Raw genomic sequence first — 21054 nt, forward strand, 5'->3', positions numbered from 1 at the left:
CTTTGTGGATTTTTCACTTAACGCTGGCAAATGGTTTTAATGATAGTAATCACATGCCAAATATTTGTTGTGCCTTGATGTAGGATAATTTGATGGCCATATATTTACAATTCCAGTGTTGTCTTTCATATTTTGTTATTTCAAAGTCTTGCTGTGACTTAACTTGCAGGGAAAAACATATCACTTCAAGAGGGCCATGGAATTATCGAGACCTGCTCAGAGGCCGACATTTGGCCCCAAGTCTGCTGCAGATGTTAATAATAATTCCCAAATTAGAATTAAAAACATTTCCCACTTTAAAAGTACAAGTTTGAACAAAAGGACAATTTTATCCCTATTTACCTGCCAAGGGCGCTAAGTTTGGTATCCTAGATAAGTTCCTGAGAGCATACAGGCAAGAATGATACACCTGTCTATTGAGGAAACTCATGTTGAGATGTAAAAATTAACACATCAATTTCCCGATCATAAAGTAAGTATCCAGATACTATTTCATTCAATACCACAAAGGTACAGGTTTATGGAGGGAATGCGTAGTCAGGTACAACAAGTAAAGCGTTAAGTTGACACACCTTTTTATCAGGTGTAAATCCTTTGATAGTTAACGAGGTCTGCGTGAGTGAGATGGGGTGTAGACACGTGTAGGGGACTTGGCGTCTGATCTGGGTAGGGCTGAGTGCGCATGTGTCATAGCGTCACTCTGCAGCAGCTGTCCTTATACATGTACTCCTTCTCCATGTATGTTTGTCCCAACTTTTGAGCAGTGGATTGTGGGTTACTATTTACTTTTGCTGTTGTTCATGGCAGCTTGGTTCATGATTGACTTATGGTTTTATAGCATGAGAGTGAAAAAGTAAATAGGTTATTCAGTCGACAGCTTCATTTGGATCTAATGATATTTGGACCATTATTTTGACCACTATGACAGAGACTTTACTAAGTTTTTGAATTGCATTTTAAAATTTTTAAGAAAAGTTTTGTAGACATAACAATGTATTAATGAGTCTGTTGATGGAGCAAGAAATAGCTCTGAAACTCTTGGAGACAATTACAAAATCTTGTCATCCGTTACGTTTTTATTCATTTTTACTAAGTAATTCATCCATGAGTTGCCATTACCGGCAATTACTCATGCAGGTGTTAATTAAGGTCAACTACGAGAAGACCCGCAAGGCCGAGCGTAACCATGCTTGATTGATCATAGGGCAGACCTAAACAGTTCAAAGTGTTTCCATAGCAAAGTGGGAAAATAAATATGTCACAAGTAGGACGCTTGGGTGATTGGGTAAAATTGTGGCCCCAGGTAAGGGCCTAGCTAAACACAGAAGCGGATGAGTTATGATTGATTACATCTCAACCCTAACTGACACCAGGTTAGAATTTTTTTGTCCAAATGAAGAAGAAGAAAGTTTTAGATCTTCTTTCAACATAGGGTTAGTCACAACGTGAATTAACTCATTCAGGTAGGAATATTTCACTAAACTGTCATTGGATTGGTGATTTATTGAATTGTTGTAGAGCATTTTGCTTTTGTTTTGATGAATGATTATGCAAAAACAAACATATTGTGCAAGGTGTTGGCGTAAACAGCAAATAGTCTGTTTGTGTCAGTGTTCATAATAAGTTGTGCCGTTGCATGACAGTATTCTGGATTCATATTGGTCAAATCTTTCCATTGAAACACTATCTATACGGCTGTGACTACCCTGTAACACTTTTCTTCTGAGTACAACTCCTGTATTTATTCAGAGCAATCACAAATGATTACATTTTTAACATATATGTAATTGCATAAAACAATTATAATGTTATCATAACAGATAACATTTATAAATACTTCAATTGCCTTACCAGGCAAAAGTATTGGACATACCGGTTTGTTTATTATGACTAATTGTTTGTTAATTTGCAAAACAAAATACATGGTTTTCGGTTGGTGATATAATCGTTCATCATAAAGCAGGCTGTATGTCATAGTGCATACCAGGGATAATATTATGAGCTGACATTGACATGCTCTCTCTGCCCATGATGAATCACTGTGCTAGATAGAGGGGTTCTGGCATGGCCATGGTGGGACTCGTATACAGGTAATTGCTGCGTGCATCGCTTATCTTCCTTCTCTGATAGGTTATAATATACTCAAATAATATATACTCTAACTTGCAAATAAGTTACCTTACAGATTTTTCTAAACATTTTCAAAACAATGTGAAAGTTATGTTGACAGAAAGATGGTATAAAGTCATATATCGTATCAGTCACATGACTCTAATGTTTTGCCAGTAGGTTATAAATGTAAAGTTAATATAAACGGACGATACATATGTATCGGAGTATATATATATATATATAGTTGTTGCTGATCAGAATCTCAAGCTAAATATCCAACCTTCTAATTTTGAAGTGCATTTGTACCTATTGAACTGTGGGTATATTTCACTGCATTTGTAAGCTGCTCACTTGACCTCCTGGCTCAAAACGTGTGGTGATATGGCAACATATGCAGGTCGATAACAACAAAACAAACAGCCATTTTGGCAGAGGCAAGTTTCAGCTGTTGTTCATGACTAATACAAAAGAAACCTTTCACTTTTAGAAATATCAATATCATTATTATGTATCCTTCACGTAGACAAATTTACATACATGGAAATAGGAATGATACTTTAGAGGCTGGTCACACATGTTGTAACATTAGACTAGAAATATGAACTTGTCAATTTTCATATTAATTTAAGGTCAAGACACGGAATTCTAAGGTAGGAAACTAGTTGATTGTTATGAAGCTGAAAACTTTAAACTTTAAAATTTAGTTTTATAGATATTTGAGGTGTAAATAACAATAATCTGGATATAATAATTGTTTTAAAGATTTGAGCACTGGCTTGTTATTGTTTTTCCCAAGGATGTGCTTGTATTGATTTGTCTTTCATCAGTAGTAGCTTGTACACAGGTAGGTAAGATGTAGGTCAACAACACGTGTGTCGTTTAGTTGGTATAGGTAGGCGGAGTCTTGGATGACCATTTGAAGGAGTATTGACCACAACATTCTCTCGTTATTATTCCATTTCCGTAATGACCAGCAGTTAACCATGCCTTTGACTCTTCTAAGTCAATGGTAATTTCTTTACCTCTACACAATAAGGGCTCTAAGTAGATAGCAAGGCTATGCAAGGTAACTTAACACTGTGATGCTAGTATTGAAGTTTGTGAGTATGTCACGACCTATTTGCCACCTAGTGCTCAGTGGGTTGGCTGTGTTCTCTGTCGCGGGTCGTGTGTGCTGACCACAAGTTGCGGGATGTTATATAGGGATGCAGGAAGTTGAGATAAACACAGGGACGCTATAGCCACTGGCCAATGTGTGTTTGGGTATTCTGGACCAGTCTGTGAAACTGTGAGTGGATATGGTGAGATCGATATGGTTAAACATGAAGGCAGTGTTGTGGTGACTGGCGAGGTAGAGTTCAGGTGTTGTGGCAGATAGGCTCATACCACACTGAACACTGATCAGGATACATCACTCCTTAGTGTGTCACTCTCCACTCCAGTATGTCACACAGGCAAGTTGGGACAGATTTTGTGCTTCAAACTTACAAACTTTTTATTACGATGTTTGTGTAAAGTTAGATTTTGAAAGAACGTGAAAGAGATGAATGGTGAATGTTGAATGTGGAAGGTTGTCAGTTGTATGAAAGCAGTTTAGAATATTATTCATCGCGTTTCATTTTGAGTGCAGTTATCTTTCATAAGAAATTGTGAAGTAGCCCCAGTGATATCTGCATTTTTTGAAAGTTATTCATAATTTATTTTATGAAACAGTACAGAAATATTAACTTGAATGATATCACAGCTTTGGATGCTCATTTTTTCTCTAATATGATATTTTTAGCTGAAAATAAGTATAAGGAATGGGTTCTGTTGAAATGACAATTGACAAATTCACCTTAGTGAGGCCTTTTTTAGTTGAAAATTTCTTTTATATCGAGTCCAATTTTTTTCTATTTTATTTCTAAACTTATTGTACATAGTGTTTTTCTGGCTTGAGAGGGTCTTTGATCTGAGAGTATCACATGCTTTGCCTCCCATCCTGTTGGCTGAATGTCGGTTTAGATGAAGGTGGCTGGTTGCTCGGGTCTGCCGACATGCATGACCTTACTTGACACGGACATCTGGTCATCAGGATATCTGTGGCCTCCAGCTGAAATATGATGACAGTTTAAACTTAATATCTTCTAGTTTTTATGTTTCTGGTCAACTTCTCAGAGGTCAGATTCTTACATCAAATTGTTATGTCATCCAAATATTGATTGGAAGATACCACATTAAGTGTGTTTCTACATAGCTAAGGACATCAAGGAGAGCGGATGGGTTACAGTATAGATACACCTGTTGCTCTTTAACAAATTAGGACAAAGTATTGGAGGTTTGTGCATTCTGTATAATTTCAGTAATCACAGTAAAAGAGTATTCTGGGCCTCAAGTTGAGTAACTGAATTGACATTAGAAAACAATTATTTATATTTTTTGGGTGATTAAATGAATTCATACATGTTCCTATTATTTGTTATTGAATACATGTTTAGATTTTAATTACTTATGTTTACTTTAATTGAATATATGTTTAGATTTTAATTACTTATGTTTACTTTAATTACCATGTTTAGTAAACTGGCAATTTTAGAAGTTGGTAACAGTAAAGATAAATTATTTTATGGATAACAGCTTCTTTATTCCATTTTCACTCTTGCTTGACAACGGTATAAGGATCTATACTGAAACGTCGCATCATAATATTATGAGGAAATTGTCAGCCATAAAATATCTTGTCTTCACTGTGACTGTGTTACTTTAGCAAGAAGTATTCCTTTCCATAATAATCATGCTATGTTTAGTAAGTGATCAAAAGAACATACAGATAAATTATGGCCAGTCATTGATGGGACCATGTATATCAATATTGATAGTGAGCTGTTTCATATCATTGCATTATGGGGGCGGTCGGGTAGCCTAGTGGTTAAAGCATTCACTTGTCACGCCGAAGACCCGGGTTCGATTCCCGACATGGGTACAATGTGTGAAGCCCATTTCTGGTGTCCCCCGCCGTGATATTGCTGGAATATTGCTAAAAGCGGTGTAAAACCATAGTCACTCACTCACTCACTCACTCACTCACTCACTCACTCACTCACTCACTCACTCACTCATTGCCATATGATAGTTGTGTCTGGGTGTGATAAGAATTGCCCCACCAAAAGTTGATCAGTAAATATGTTGCAAAGATTCTGATTGTGGTTTGTGTTTGATATGAACACATGTAGCCACTGTTAGCTGACAGTTTCAATTAGCTAGATATTGATATATAGGTAGATGTTATTAATAATGAGGTCAATTCAGGTAGATTAGGGCATATAGTGCTCAGGTATTGACCATCGCCTGGACACTGGTTCATACCTCAGTGCTTCCATTAATTGCAGGTAGATTGTATGTGTGGAATCCTGCCTCGTTTGTCAATTCCATCACAGATTGCTTGCTACATTGATTATTGTATATGGTTATACTGTTGTTGGCTATGGGCTGATGAACAGTGCTCTTATTCTAAAAGGCTATTCGTGCCAGTTGATCAGTATTGAGTTTCATAGAATTTTGTTTGCTGAAACTTTGCTAATGGATTGGATGAGAAGGTGTTTGGAACAGTTAAACAGATTTGTGATTTTTATATAAACTTGTTTCAGGGCTTCCTGTAATGTATGAAAGCTAGTATTTATTTGTTTCTGTTGGAAACTTATAACAAACTGTAACCTTTAAATCTTACTGAAAACGATTTGTGAAGGGTCGATATTTTTTTTATAAAGTTAGCATTTCATGTTTTTGTGTAAAATAAAAGTATTTGACTACAAAGAAAAACACTAGAAGGGGGGATTAAGATTTTGTACTTCGTGACTCATGTTCTGTTTTGGGCGAGCTGGGAGATGTGCAAGATGAATAGACTCCATATTTGAGGATACTTGCTCTGAGGTTGCTTGTATTGTATGAGTGTATATCTGACCAAGCACTTCTATCCCTGCAAAACCAACACCCTCAAGGAGAGGGTAGGTTTAAGTGGATAGGTAAATAGGTAATGACAGACTGAATGTGAAATGGCTACTGTAAGTCAACAAGGTATGGAGACAGCTGTAGCCACACAGGAGAGTTATACACACAGGCAGGAGGGCAGTTCAACCTGAGCAGACTCATTATGGTATCTCAAGGGAATGTCCAGGAGCCAGGTTCAGTTCCATTTGGGGTATTTTTAGTGATCCCTTTATACTACTCAAAAGATGTTAAAGAGCTCTTGATTCTTTCATATTACTGTAGTCAATCTGTCAAGCCAAAGAACACTTGATTCTTTCATATTACTATGGTCAATCTGTCAAGCCAAAGAACACTTGATTCTTTCATATTACTATGGTCAATCTGTCAAGCCAAAGAACACTTGATTCTTTCATATTACTATGGTCAATCTGTCAAGCCAAAGAACACTTGATTCTTTCATATTACTGTAGTCAATCTGTCAAGCCAAAGAACACTTGATTCTTTCATATTACTGTAGTCAATCTGTCAAGCCAAAGAACACTTGATTCTTTCATATTACTATGGTCAATCTGTCAAGCCAAAGAACACTTGATTCTTTCATATTACTGTAGTCAATCTGTCAAGCCAAAGAACACTTGATTCTTTCATATTACTATGGTAAATCTGTCACGCCATGACAGATTTACCATAGTAATATGAAAGAATTAAGTGTTCTTTAACTTCTTTTGAGTAGTATATGTTGTTTAGATAGTAATATAAGTGATATAAAGCACGAATCACTTGCTGTATAAAAATACTATGGATCACTTGCTTTGCATTGATATTAATGGTGTGTCTTTGACGCTTGTATGTATTTGTTCAGCAACTGCTAGACATTGGTCTCTTTTTCCTGTTTGGTTATGGTTAATTAATGATTGAACCTAGGCCTGAATTCAACAAGTGCACTTTACAAATGTGTATGATGTTAATTTATCCATAATTTTTCATTTCGTCTGTCAGGTATCATACTGTCATATGTAGCAATGATGAATGAAGATGAAGCAGATGATGTGTAAAAAGTGTATTTTATGATGATTGATGAATAATGCAATGATTTCCTTCCATGCTTATGTGATCATGTGAGTGAATAAGTACAAATTTAACATCACATCAGCATTTTTTCAGCCATATAGTGACATTTGATCATGTATTCATCCACTGTTGTTGATAGAAAAATAGGATTATCCCTGCGATGCATGTGGGAGACCATCTTCTATGGTTCCTAGGATAATACCCAGCATCCGGGAATAATGACCTTATGTCCAACTCCCCAGGAGAAGGTGGGCTTTGTATTGTAAGACGATACGCCTCATATCACACCCACCACATACACGACATGCCAATATTAGATATATATCATAGACCACACTGCCAGTGCATCCCTTATAATATACACATGAAATACATTCCACTTGTCTATATCTCCCACTTCTGTGACATGTGTCGACCAATCATGACAACCTCAGCTTCATCTCAGGCCTGTGGAGGGATAGTGGTTCATCCAGTGGTCAAACGGTCATTACTGACTTGAAAGCGCCCTCTGTTGGCAGGTGAAGCAGGGTAATCAATGGTACTGGAGTAATAATGGCGGTGTATGTTCCTGAGGTGTTGAGGCCAGGTAGGGGAAACACTGTAATTAGTGACTGACAATGCAGGGGGTAATTAAGTGAATGGGAAATAGATCCAGTTGGGGTGGAGCGGTGTCATTTGTAAGATTTATAGGAAGGATATATTGCTCAGTTGACCAGTTGACCAGTTGATGTATTTAGTCAACTTTGTTGTGAGCTTCTAATGTGATAAACATGTTATGTGCCTCACTTGTTCCAAGCGTAGGAGACTTCTGGAAATAGTCGTCACACAACTGGGCTTGTAATTCAGACAGCTCACAGATCATATCAAGTTTCTGATTCTTCTGCTAAGGAATATGCTGAAGCATCAGTTGTGTATGAAAGTTAGAACATTACCAATCATGTCAGAAAGCCTTCTTGTCAAGGAATCAGCTACCTGCCAGGGAGTATACTGTACCATCAGGTGTGCATCAAAGTAAGGAAGTTACCAAGGATGTCAGGAAGACCTTTAAGGTGTCAACTACCTGCCTGGGAGTATGCCATGCTATCAGGTGTGCAGCCTAAACAGTCAAATAACTAACCTTGTTTTGTGTAGCAGGACTTTATTTCAAAATATATTACCATGGTTTCAGTTGAATGGAATCACAGTGATATGAATCTGGAGATGTTGGGCCCGTTCTACAAAGATGTCTTAGCGCTGAGATTATTTTAAGTCAATGTTAAAGTTTGGGAGTTACGATCGTCTTGGCGCTAAGATCACTTTGGGGAACGGGGTCCTGGATGTTAATGCAGGTTACAACAGAGCTGAGTTGGGTGTGTTTGGGTGGAATTACCATGGTTTAGTTCAGTAGTGTCAGGTTTCACCTGTTTCTCTACCACATAGCATGTCACTGGACAACGTGGAAAAGACCTTAGGCCTTGACAGCTTTCCTTCTCTGCCTGTATTGTTTGTTCCGCTTCAGTGAGACCATTGAAGACAAGGGATTTATTGTCGATAAGTCGAATATTGGTTTTGCTTGTCAAGAAATCATTATCCTGCTAGATGGCCCATTATGTTCTCTATTGATGAACATGACATGAAACTGATCTTTGTCGGTGGCATCATTGCCTGCTCTGATTGGCTTCCTGTCCACTGATCACTTGTTAACGCTGACTTACACCTAATCTAATGTATAGGTTGATACCACAGCTCAGGCGTATGGTCAGTTGAGCTGGACCAATTGCGTTTGACCCTAATTCAATCCAGTGAGCACTACTGTTGCAGGAAAGGTATTGATTCAGCCGATCCATCCATCATTGACTGAAGTTGGTCAAAACGACCACATATAATTTGGACATCATTTTGCTCCATAAGGGTTGGCTGTCTCAGCAAGAATTATAGAAATTATACAAACATTGTGCTCAGGGTGAGCTGACGCTAATTATTTTCCAATATATTGAATGAAATGTTTGGACAGGGACTTGACCTACTTGTTGGTGCTTGTAATGTAGAGCTGCCAAGACTCGTACTATGGTGATGCCAGAGCCACCTGGTGTCAAAGAAAGGAATTAAGATTGGCAGATTCGAGGGAGTTTTGTGTTGACAGGAGGATGCCTGTGGAAATGGGTTGGTTGAGCTTACTTACTGAGATTGTGCCATTGACCGAATTAAGACCATATTGAGAAGATTTTCAACATTTTCTCAATACATATTTGATGTATGGCTTGTGTTAGAATATACCTACCTGAAACTAAACCAATGTTTATCTTAAAAAATTGATGCGAATCTGCCATAAAAGTCACCATTAATGATGGGGGGGGGGGGGGGGGAGGGGAGAGAGAGAGAGAGGGGGAGGATGATGGTTTGACCAGAGGCTTTCTTGTCAGTCATTCAGGGCTCAATTCAGGTTCAATATGGAGGTTTTCATGAAAGACCAGTACACAAGCCAGTGTCAAGTTGGCAGGTCAGTGGCAAAGCCTCCACAAACATGGACCTAGACCGTGAAATTCTGTATCCTATTTCCAGCTAATTTTAGCTGTAGCCATTACACGGGTAATTAAATTATGTTATTTTCGTGTTAGTTGTACTCCCGGCTCTCCAGGGACTGGTTCAGGTAGAGTATAAATACTTAATGCTCAGGTGCTAATTTTCTCTCCAGTGTCATAAGAGTTGATGAGAAACAAGGGCTCAACAACCTTTGTTGGACAATTGATGCATTGTGTTAAAAGCATGATGATAGACACATTGTAATACAATGTACAACTGGTAGGGAAAAGAATATGCGCAGAATTTGTATCAATACTTCCTATATTTACTACTGATATGTTTATCATGACATATTGTAGTTCTGTTTATTATGACATATTGTCTCTATCAACCATATTGTAGCCCCCCACCACCACACGCACACACGCACACGCACACGCACACATACACACACTGTGAATAACACTTGGTTCGATTCCCTACATGGCTACAACAAGGTATGAAGACCTTTAGTATGTCCCTTGCCTTGAGATGACTGAAGAACTATCAAAAGTACCTTGACAGAATAACATCTTCCCTATTTTGTTTTGCTTCTGTGAAACTAGTCTGTTAATGAGTTTTCTATTTACTAATTAATGTGTGATAAAAGTGTTGTCCAATCATGTCCCTTCACTTCTGGTAAAAGTGGAGCATCATTTGCTCAAGGCGTTACCAGCAGCCACGGACAACTTGCCGCACAACACCACTTGTCATTCTCACACCTGCTGGTGGTGATGATAGAACTCATCAAATACTGGCATGTTACTCAACATCCCAGGGAAACTCTCTCATCAGTAGAAGTGGATTACACAACTTCCCAGAGGACTCCTGAAACAAGATCAACTGCTGTCTAATCTAGTTCCATGTTCCTATATGTCACCATCCCAGTGAACAGCGTCCCTGTGAAGTGTAGCAGCCAGCCTGGCTCTTGTGACAGCTTGCCTGGGGGTCACATCCCAGTGACCCAACTTAGTCCCTGAGAAACATCCCTGTGTACCACCAGGTCGTCCCCAGTCAGGCCCTGTAGTTGTCATCTTCACATTTCCACTGAAAGTAATGATGAAGCTCGGACTGGATGTCAGATGAGTGGAAGATGGACGGCTATGGATGAAGGCCTTTGAAGACCATATGATCTGGGAATATTTTACAGTGATATGTTTGCATATCCTGTAGACCACTGTCTTTTGATGTGGATGAAGGTTTTCAAGACTATTTGAATTGTAGGGAATATCTTATGCTGATGTGTCTACATATCTTGTCCCTCAGCATGGATGAAGGCCTTTGGAGATCATACAACCAGTAAGAAATAACTTATGCTGATCTATTTCCGTATCTTGTAGTGCACTGTCACTCAGTGTTGATGAAGGCCTTTCAAGACCACAGGATCTGTGGGGAATATCTTACATGGATCTATATTCATATCCTGAAGAGCACTGTCCCTCGGTGTTGATGAAGGCCTTTCAAGATCATATGATCTGGGGGAATATCTTACACGGATCTACATCATATCCTATTGAGCACTGTCCCTCAGTGTTGATGAAGGCCTTTCAAGACAATATGATCTGTTGGGAATATCTTACACGGATCTATATTCATATCCTGTTGAGCACTGTCCGTCGGTGTTGATGAAGGCCTTTCAAGACCATATGATCTAAAGGGAATATCTTACATGGGTCTATATTCATATCCTGTTGAGCACAGTCCCTCGGTGTTGATGAAGACCTTTCAAGACCATATGATCTAAAGGGAATATCTTACACAGGTCTATATTCATATCCTATTGAGCACTGTCCCTCGGTGTTGATGAAGGCCTTTCAAGACCATATGATCTGGGGGAATATCTTACACGGATCTATATTCATATCCTATTGAGCACTGTCCCTCGGTGTTGATGAAGACCTTTCAAGACCATATGATCTAAAGGGAATATCTTACACGGGTCTATATTCATATCCTGTTGAGCACAGTCCCTCGGTGTTGATGAAGAACTTTCAAAACCATATGATCTAAAGGGAATATCTTACATGGGTCTATATTCATATCCTGTTGAGCACAGTCCCTCGGTGTTGATGAAGACCTTTCAAGACCATATGATCTAAAGGGAATATCTTACACGGGTCTATATTCATATCCTATTGAGCACTGTCCCTCGGTGTTGATGAAGGCCTTTCAAGACCATATGATCTGGGGGAATATCTTACACGGATCTATATTCATATCCTATTGAGCACTGTCCCTCGGTGTTGATGAAGACCTTTCAAGACCATATGATCTAAAGGGAATATCTTACACGGGTCTATATTCATATCCTGTTGAGCACAGTCCCTCGGTGTTGATGAAGAACTTTCAAAACCATATGATCTAAAGGGAATATCTTACATGGGTCTATATTCATATCCTGTTGAGCACAGTCCCTCGGTGTTGATGAAGGCCTTTCAAGACCATATGATCTGGGGGAATATCTTACACGGATCTATATTCATATCCTGTTGAGCACTGGCCCTCGGTGTTGATGAAGGCCCTTCAAGACCATATGATCTGTGGGGAATATCTTATACTGATATAATATGTACATATCCAGTGAAGCTGAAATAAGTCACTGATGCGGTCTCAAACTCAATGATAGGATACACAATACGCTTCATTCTGTATCAGCTACCTGGTAATCAGATGTTTAACAGACTGGTAATGATTGACATTCTAGCATTATTAATTGAAGTCCATTCTGAATCTGATCCTGTTTCAAGATAACATGAAAAGACATGACATGACATTAAAATAAGTTTTATAGAAATAAGTTAACTTTTTTTAATTGTGTTTTATGAAAATTATGAAAATTTGTCCCAAAAAGTTTATTGCAAACAAGAATCAGGTCAAATAAACCCTTTCATGTCATACAAACATTAGTTTATAGTGGTAATGTCCATTGAGTAAATTGATCCCAAGATCATGACAAATATTAAACGTAATAAACTTGGGCAACAACATTTACTGGAGATGATGTTTTTGTGTAACCTGACAGTTAGTTTTGTTCCTGGAACCATTTGAAGCATGTAGTTGTGTTTATCTTGTGTAAGATGACTCTCATGCCATGGTCTGTGCTATGCAAGGAATAATCAATGATGATCCATGTTTCTCTGCCCTATCTGTGTATCGAGGATTCCCGGGTATTTCGGTGGCCTCCGCATCTTGTGTACGCCATCCTCCAGCAGGTTGTTACAGCGTGGCACACGACAAACATGACTGACACTCGTCAAACAGCAAGCATACTTCGTGAGAAACTTATCGATTAACTGCATGGAGACATTTCTATTAAACAAGATGTTTTTGACATTTTCTGAAAAGAAAAAACCTCAAAACCGTTGACAATTAAATTAGGCGAAATCAGTTAGGTGATAATTTGATTTGTCGCCATGTATTCATGATTGAAATAATATTACAGGTATGAAGTATCAAGTATGAATACTGTCGACTCATGGTAGGTTTGAACCAATGGGAAACATAGAATCAGTTCAATATATACAATATTTGCAGTTGAGATAGACAGAGTATCTTTATGAGAAATGTATTTGTCCTATTCAGAGTTCACAAAAGTTATTGTTATTCTATTATTAAATATCAACACAATGATAGCTCTGTATGATCTAGATAAAATGGATTCTTTTTTTCTCTAAACAAAACTTCACTCAAACTGTTTCCAGTGTATAAAACTAAAGGGAGAGGATCTAAGCATTCTTAGATTCCTGAACAGCGTCATGTAAAAAGTTCAAGTGTAAACACAGAGAACAAAAAGCTGGCCTTGGTTACACTGTTACATGTACTACAATCAGGAACACTGGTCACCAATACTTACAATAGGCGGACATAGAAGTCAGGCCCTCACTCTACCATAATCAATTTGGTGCACTGTGTCATGTGATTTGTGTCATGTGATCTCATTTTGTCATGTTGTCCAACTAGGGGCGGTCGGGTAGCCTAGTGGTTAAAGCGTTCGCTCGTCACGCCGAAGACCCGGGTTCGATTCCCGACATGGGTACAATGTGTGAAGCTCATTTCTGGTGTCCCCCGCCGTGATATTGCTGGAATATTGCTAAAAGCGGCGTAAAACCATACTCACTCACTCACTCATGTTGTCCAACTGCAGGGTCATGATTCTAAACAATTGACCGGCGATGAATTACATGCTGTCCCTGTAAACATTGTTTGGAGATTGCAAAACTGAAATTCAAAACTTCTGTAAATAACATGTATTAAATACAGGGCTCGATTTAAGGAACTTTAACTTTAAACTAGCACCAGGTGCATGTTGACGTAAAAGATTTCTTGCACCAGACAAAACCAGGTTGCTACCTGGTCCTATAAATTTATCGAAGTTGAAACAGAATCATAAACTAGTAAAATCTCAGATCTCTGATGACTGTCATGTGTCATGGATTACACGTAAGACAGGGATTAGTGATGTAGTATGGTAAATAAAGCTTAGAGGTATTGAGTGTGTTCAAAGATCGATGTTGCGAGGACATGTAAGAGTTAGTCAGACAACAATTTGAAACTTTTGACATGCTCTTGGGGCATGTAGACTTAAGTATTTTTTAATAATAGGTTGCACTGGTGCATGTTTTATATAACTAAATCGAGCCCTGAAATAACATACCTTCTTGGTTTTTGTAAACATTTCCACACTATCATGTGCTTTCTCTGTACATTTACACTGTCGTCGTCAGTTACCTTGTTCAATAATTTAGTATGTTTACAGTAGATTGACCCAAGTAGTTTATCTTCAGTTTGAATATTGATTTTAAGTTTGTGATACCATTGAAAGTGAATAACACTGTGTTAAGATGCGGAACCTTGTAAGATGACACATGACTAATTTTCATTGTCTGGTGATCAATCGCTGATGTTCTGTGATAGCTGGAGCAACCAAGACTCACCGGAACCACTCAGCTGTTTTATGACACCTTCTCGTTAATATTTGATATACACATTAAAATAGATGGTGGAATGATGCTATTTATATTCAAAGGCTTTTTGTCAATATGGTTGTCTTTGAGATGTAAAATACACCATATTTGAGATGTTTAATGTTGATCCTTTGATGCATTTCCAAAACATAAGCTGCAAACATATGTTGGGATGACAGCTATCTGCATCCAAAGCCCCATGGTTGTTGATCGAGATGGTAAAATATACCGTATTTTATCTATTTTGTGTTGCTCCAATGGGCTGCCTATGGCCATTTCCAAAGCATAAACTGCTATTTGCATCCCAAAATGTAAATGCTTGTCGATGGAGATGGTAAAATATGGACTATTTTGTGTCTCTCTTATTGGCTGCCCATGGCCATTTCCAAACCTTCAAAGCGTTCGCTCGTCATGCCGAAGACCTGGGTTTGATTCCCGACATGGGTACAATGTGTGAAGCCCATTTCTGGTGTCCCCCGTCGTGATATTGCTGGAATATAGCTAAAAGTGGCGTAAAAACATGCTCACTCACTCACTCACTCACTCCAAAGCATATGCAGCAATTTGGGCATCGTATTGCTACACATTGCATACCTGGAGAGATACAATAGACTAGTGGAGCATCGGCAAGTGGAAGATGGGATGTCGGTATCTTATCTACATATATCATAGTTAGAGGCTGTGGGTGACATTCATTTTGACTACCCTATGTTATATTTTTTTCATTTTAACAACTTTGCAACGGCAACATTCATCACCTTGGTTTGGAAATGTGTGTAATACGGTAGGTCTATTAAGTGTGTGGGAGATGTGTTATCTATTAAGTTCAGTTCCAGATTGTCAATCAATTATGTGAAGTGGATATAGAACATCATCGATCACAAGGGTTATGAAATGAGAGTATAGTCATGACGATTGTTTACTGGCACTGGGCTGATAAGATCATCTCCACCCAGTGTAGGTATTTGTCAATTACTCACATTGTGTCAGCAGATTCACGTCAGAGATTAGTGATGGTAGGACAACTGATGGAAAAACAAATTGGAAAAACGCTCCTTTTTACGTTATCGTGTTTCCGCTTCATTACATACATCCTCAGGGGCGGTCGGGTAGCCTAGTGGTTAAAGCGTTCGCTCGTCACGCCGAAGACCCGGGTTCGATTCCCGACATGGGTACAATGTGTGAAGCCCATTTCTGGTGTCCCCCGCCGTGATATTGCTGGAATATTGCTAAAAGCGGCGTAAAACCAAACTCACTCACTCACATACATCCTCATCAAAGAAAGCACTGTCATACTTGCTCGAGAAGCTTTTAGCGTTTGAGCTTCAGTATTCAAGCTGCGTTAATGTCTTGCTGTACATAATTTTTTCTTTTGTCTGAATGTCGCAAAGTTCAGTAGACTTATGAACTGTGTTTTGTATTTCATGTGCGTCATAATTTAAGTTTGACTGTTTTTTCAACATGTTCTGATTTTTTAACAAAAGACTACGAACTTGGAAGTAATGATATTGTGTTTGTTTTCAGGGTATCAATGGCCCAGGGTTCCAATTCAATGGTCACTTTAACCTCTCAGCCCTTGAGGAGTCCCAAGGCAGTGAGAATGGCAGCACACAGGATGTGAGCAGCATTCTGGGTGATAGTGAGGACGACAGTCTTCCTTACCTGGGTGGACGCCCGGAGAAGTTGACCGACACCCCACACCGGCTGGACATCACCGACCGCAGTCTGTCTTGCAAACTATCCTTCCTGGACAAGAGTAGCGGAGACAGCGCCAACATCAGTGAGGCGGAGTCCAAGATGGAGGACTCCCTGGCCTCTCCTGACAGCTTGGAGTTGCCACAGAGCAGCGATGGTGAGCTGGATCCAGCCATTCGCTTCATCTGCAAACAGGAAAACAAGGATATTGGATACAGTAGTGAGAGTCACTCAAACGATGAGATCGAGTTGATGCGGCTGCAGAGTCTCATGGAGGATAAGTTCCCTGGAAAATGTGAGGTTGCCAGTGATTCCCCCTTCCTGAGTGATGTGACCACCAGAGGGCGCCCAAAGAAGGAGTATTACCGTATGGTGTCTGTGGATGTTGACACTACGGATAAGACTGATAATGATGACGGGACGGACACTGGTAACCTTGATGTGAGTGACAGAGCTGGTGGGAGTGATGACTTGTTTGTTGTTGAAATGACCAAGCAGATCTTGGTTGAAACTACTGAGAAGTATACAAGATCGTCCGAAAAATTTGAGATTGATCGTCATAATTGTAATGCTTTGCTGCAGCCGAGTCAGTCAACAAGTGAACAGTCTGAGTTTGAGAACAACGGTGAGTCCAAGGACAAGATTCAGTATCTGATTGACAAGGCAGAGGATTTGGTCCGATCTGCTCCAAAAGTGATTCATACTTCGACACCCAAGGTACATGAGCGGAAAACACCCGAGAAACAGGTCCGATCTGTTGGTTGTAATACAGTGATCATCAGCTCATGTGACGCAAGTGCCGAAGATACAGACAATGAAAGTTCTACGGAAGAGTTCTCTACAGCAACAGATGAAGCTAGTGAGAAACAGTTTGACAGTGTGATCTGTCTGGATTATACTTCAGACTCTAAAAACACCAGCCATGAAAACGTGGCTCTGTCCCCTATCCACTCCTCCCCATTGTTTGAAAATGTCCGACTACGCAAGCAGCAGTCTGGTCCACGCAGACTCAAAGACCGTCCATGGAGTGTTGTGGAAATGCAGGAGTTCTCTCGGAACTTGGAGTCGCAGCCATTTTCCACTTCTGAGAGCGCCATTGATCGTATGATTCTCAGTAAAACTGACAGCCCTAGATCCCCTCCCCCTTCTTTCCTCTCCCACAGGCAAGCCGCAACATTCCCGCGTGAGACGAAAACAAGTCGTGAGATGCGACGATCATTCTCTACCTCAGACCAAAGTTCCCCTCGAGGTGCTAAGCGGAAACTACGCTATTCCTCCCAGAATGACACCCTCCTATCTTCCAGAGCAGCTAATATGAACAACTTGGTGCCTTCCACAGACTCTGAAGATGACATCACAAAGCATATTAGTGAAACTGATGACATGGTGGACCAATTTGAACTGGCCCGTGTCCGATCTAGTGGCAGCAGTGCAGATTCAGATTCAGACACATCAGGTAAGATTCGTTTGTTTGTTTGTTTGTTTAACGCCGCACTCACCAAGCTATATGACAGCGGTCTGTAAGTAATCGAGTCTGGACCAGACAATCCAGTGATTGACATCATGAGTATCGATCCACGCAATTGGGATACAATGACATGCATCAACCAAGTCAGCGAGCCTGACCACCTGATCCCATTAGTCGCCTCTTACGACAAGCATGGGTTGCTGAAAACCAATTCTTACCCTGAATCTTTACGGGATCATCAGATTCACTGTGCAGAGTTGCGTCCCATTGGGCACGCCAGAAACCTATGATTGTGGGTTGGAATCCAGGTTTGCCCCAATTATGTTTCTAGGTTTGTCGGCACCATACCCCTGCTTGTGGGTTTCACCGAAGTGGTAAACGTCTGACACATGCAACACTTCGGGCTTTCCTCTCACATTAAGCTGACGTGCCGTGATATAACTCGAATTCTGTTAAAAGCGGTGTTAAACCCAACTCACTCACTCACTCTTTGAGAGTTGATCCTGAAAAAGCATGCTCTTTCAGTCCAAAATCCTCCTGTGGCACTTCCAGGCAGAATATGTACCCAGTATTCCATGATTTTTGTAAGAGGCAAACGATGAGAATCAAGTGGTTACAATGTGTGACCTGGCTGGTGTGGATCAAAGCTCATTCTATCAACCACTGGGTGGTCTGGCAGAGACTATGATTTGTAGACCATTATTTAGCTAGAATGTTGGTGAGAGTGGAGTAAAGACAGTGGTATCATACTAACATCACAGCGCATCGTCAACTTCAGACAGGTGGATCAATTGAGAACATATGACATTTTAAGTTTCTTCAGATGGAAATGAAGAGAATCAACTAGACTAACATTTAGTCTATGAAATCTTATATTACACAATATCTTTCTTGACTCTAAAAATATTTGTTTGTTTTTTTCCCTATGCTGATTTCATAGTGGAATAGAGCTAGCTTGAGCTGGCTTGACTTGCTTTTGTATGCGTTTCTAGATTGTTTTGTTTTTCTATAAAATAAATATATTCCACAGTCATGGTGCAGGACTAAGAATCAACCAGTAATATGTGTTAAATGTCCTGTTGTTTGGACACTAATGTTGTGTTCTGTTATACTAGATGCCTATTTGACCCCCCTGGTTGAGCCCCTGACGTCGGACAACGAGGATGTCCTGAACAGCACTGGTTCCTTCTCAGAGAATGCCTGGGACAATTATCAGGTAGGTGGAGTCTGATCTGTAGATGAGAAGCTTTATGTTGAGTGTTCTGCTCATGCCTATTCTGTAGGGTCTAATTGGAGTGAATTTCATACAGCATTTAGGTGAAAAAGAAATATTGCTTGAGATATTGTTTTGGTTCATTTCCTCACATTAACTGTTGTAGTGCATGAACCGACCTCTGTCAGATAAAAAAAATATATTATGACCTTGAGTTGAAATGGCTTCATAGAAATGTCAAGAAGAATAAATTTTTGTTCGCCTAAATGTTTGGTTGAGAGTCAAGTGATGAAGAAATGTAAATTTTTTTTGTAAAGAACGGGTTAGAAGAAGTTACATTTAGGAGTTTTTAGATGCTTACTTAAATATTTCAATGCTTTGTATCACAAGCAAGCTCTGCCTTATTCTACCAAGTATCTGGTCTCTTACATGTTCAAAGGGAGATAACTATGATTACTCACAACAACTACAAAAATCATCACCGTGTTTGGATTCAGTAAACCTTTTGTTGTCCAGCACTGCCACTAACCATTATCTAAATACATGGATGTCTAGAGGAAAACATCCCTCGTGGTGGACTCCATGTTTTAAAGTTACTGTGTGCTGAAAGGGTTAACATTCTTGTCTGCCTGCAAGTATTAGACAAGGTGTTGACAAGAAAAACATTCAGCCATTGCCCGACTTTTCCAGTCCCCACTGTACCCGGCGGTGTCTGATGACCCCACGGAGGAGAAACTGCACTGGGAGCCCATTGACGAGATGGAGTTTGATGACGACTTCCTGTTGCCAAACAATAAATCTAGTGCCATTGCTGCTGCTGTTGCTGCTGACAAGAAAAAAGCTAAAAATAAAATCACGGTGAGAATCTTGCAACAATACACAATTATGAATGTGCTGCCAAATGTTTTCAATACAAAACCAGATTGGGTTGATGTCAGGGTTTTACCTTGACCTTCAAAACTAGAGGACACCCAATTACTAATTAAAGGTTCCTTATTGGAAATATGAGGGTCCTGTAAATTAATGAAATGGTGTTGTTTACTCTACTATAAGATCTAATAATGTCATTAGTTACAAGAAGTTTATATTTCTTGTCAAGAATTTGGTACAATGAACATTATTGTGCATCCCTCGGGATGCAAGTATTTTTTTTTCTCCATCCATTCTATACATTTGTACATACTGGACGCACATTTCTGCATCGAATAAAACCCTGGTTGGTGTTCCCGAAAATACTGATTACCAAAGATCATTATGTGAGGAAAGTGAGTGAGTCAGTTTGGTTTAATACCAGTGGAACAGTATTTCAGTTATATCATGACAAGATAGCTTTAAGTGGGAGAGCCAGTATCTGAGACATTGTCCACTTAAGGGGAACCGACTAGAAAGAGTGTGCCGAAATACAAAAGATCAGAGTAAATCTGGGATTCAAGCATTTTTTTCAAGCAATCTGAGATAGTAGCATTTTATACCATTGGTCACTATAGGAATGTTAATATTCCAATTACCGTGACACCTTTATGCATTATAATAAATTCAATGACGATTCCTATTTGATAATGATGCATTTTGTGTGCAGATCCCTGCCCCTGCCCAGTACGATGACAGTGACTCGGACATCGAAGACTTCCACTACGTGTTGGACCAGTCAGCTGACCAGATGAGACTGGCTGACCAATCACTGAAGAAGAAGAGGAAAGACCCGATGGGAACAGGCATCTACCTCAAACCTGCTAAATATGTAAGTCAAGTCGTATTATGTATCACGAGGTGTCATAATATTGTTCAATTTGAGACCCATGCAGTCGGTTGTCCAGAATGTAATAACTTAGAATATGTTGTCAAATGAAGTTCAAGAGTGTTCATACGACTGGTAATCAGTGCATTGTACCCCCAGTTGGAAGACCTTGTCTATTAATACTGTTTTCTTATGATGGTTCATCTGGTGATTAGGGCGGTCGGGTAGCCTAGTGGTTAAAGCGTTAGCTCGTCACGTCGAAGACCCGGGTTCGATTCCCGACATG

General features: G+C 39.6%; 1 protein-coding gene across 3 annotated transcripts in view; it reads left to right on the plus strand.

Annotated features, from left to right (window-relative positions):
• Positions 1-21054, plus strand: part of LOC124134787 — a 126662-nt gene that overhangs the window by 97127 nt on the left and 8481 nt on the right. For all 3 annotated transcript variants that reach the window (XM_046499823.2, XM_046499824.2, XM_046499825.2), the window contains 4 exons: positions 16179-17805; positions 18933-19033; positions 19721-19888; positions 20610-20771. In XM_046499823.2, the coding sequence (XP_046355779.2) occupies positions 16179-17805; positions 18933-19033; positions 19721-19888; positions 20610-20771 (2058 nt within the window). The remainder of the gene's footprint in view (positions 1-16178; positions 17806-18932; positions 19034-19720; positions 19889-20609; positions 20772-21054) is intronic.

The sequence above is a fragment of the Haliotis rufescens genome, unplaced genomic scaffold, assembly GCF_023055435.1.
Source record: "Haliotis rufescens isolate VD_foot unplaced genomic scaffold, xgHalRufe1.0.p SCAF_3, whole genome shotgun sequence".
In the NCBI taxonomy this organism is placed as follows: Eukaryota; Metazoa; Mollusca; class Gastropoda; order Lepetellida; family Haliotidae; genus Haliotis; species Haliotis rufescens.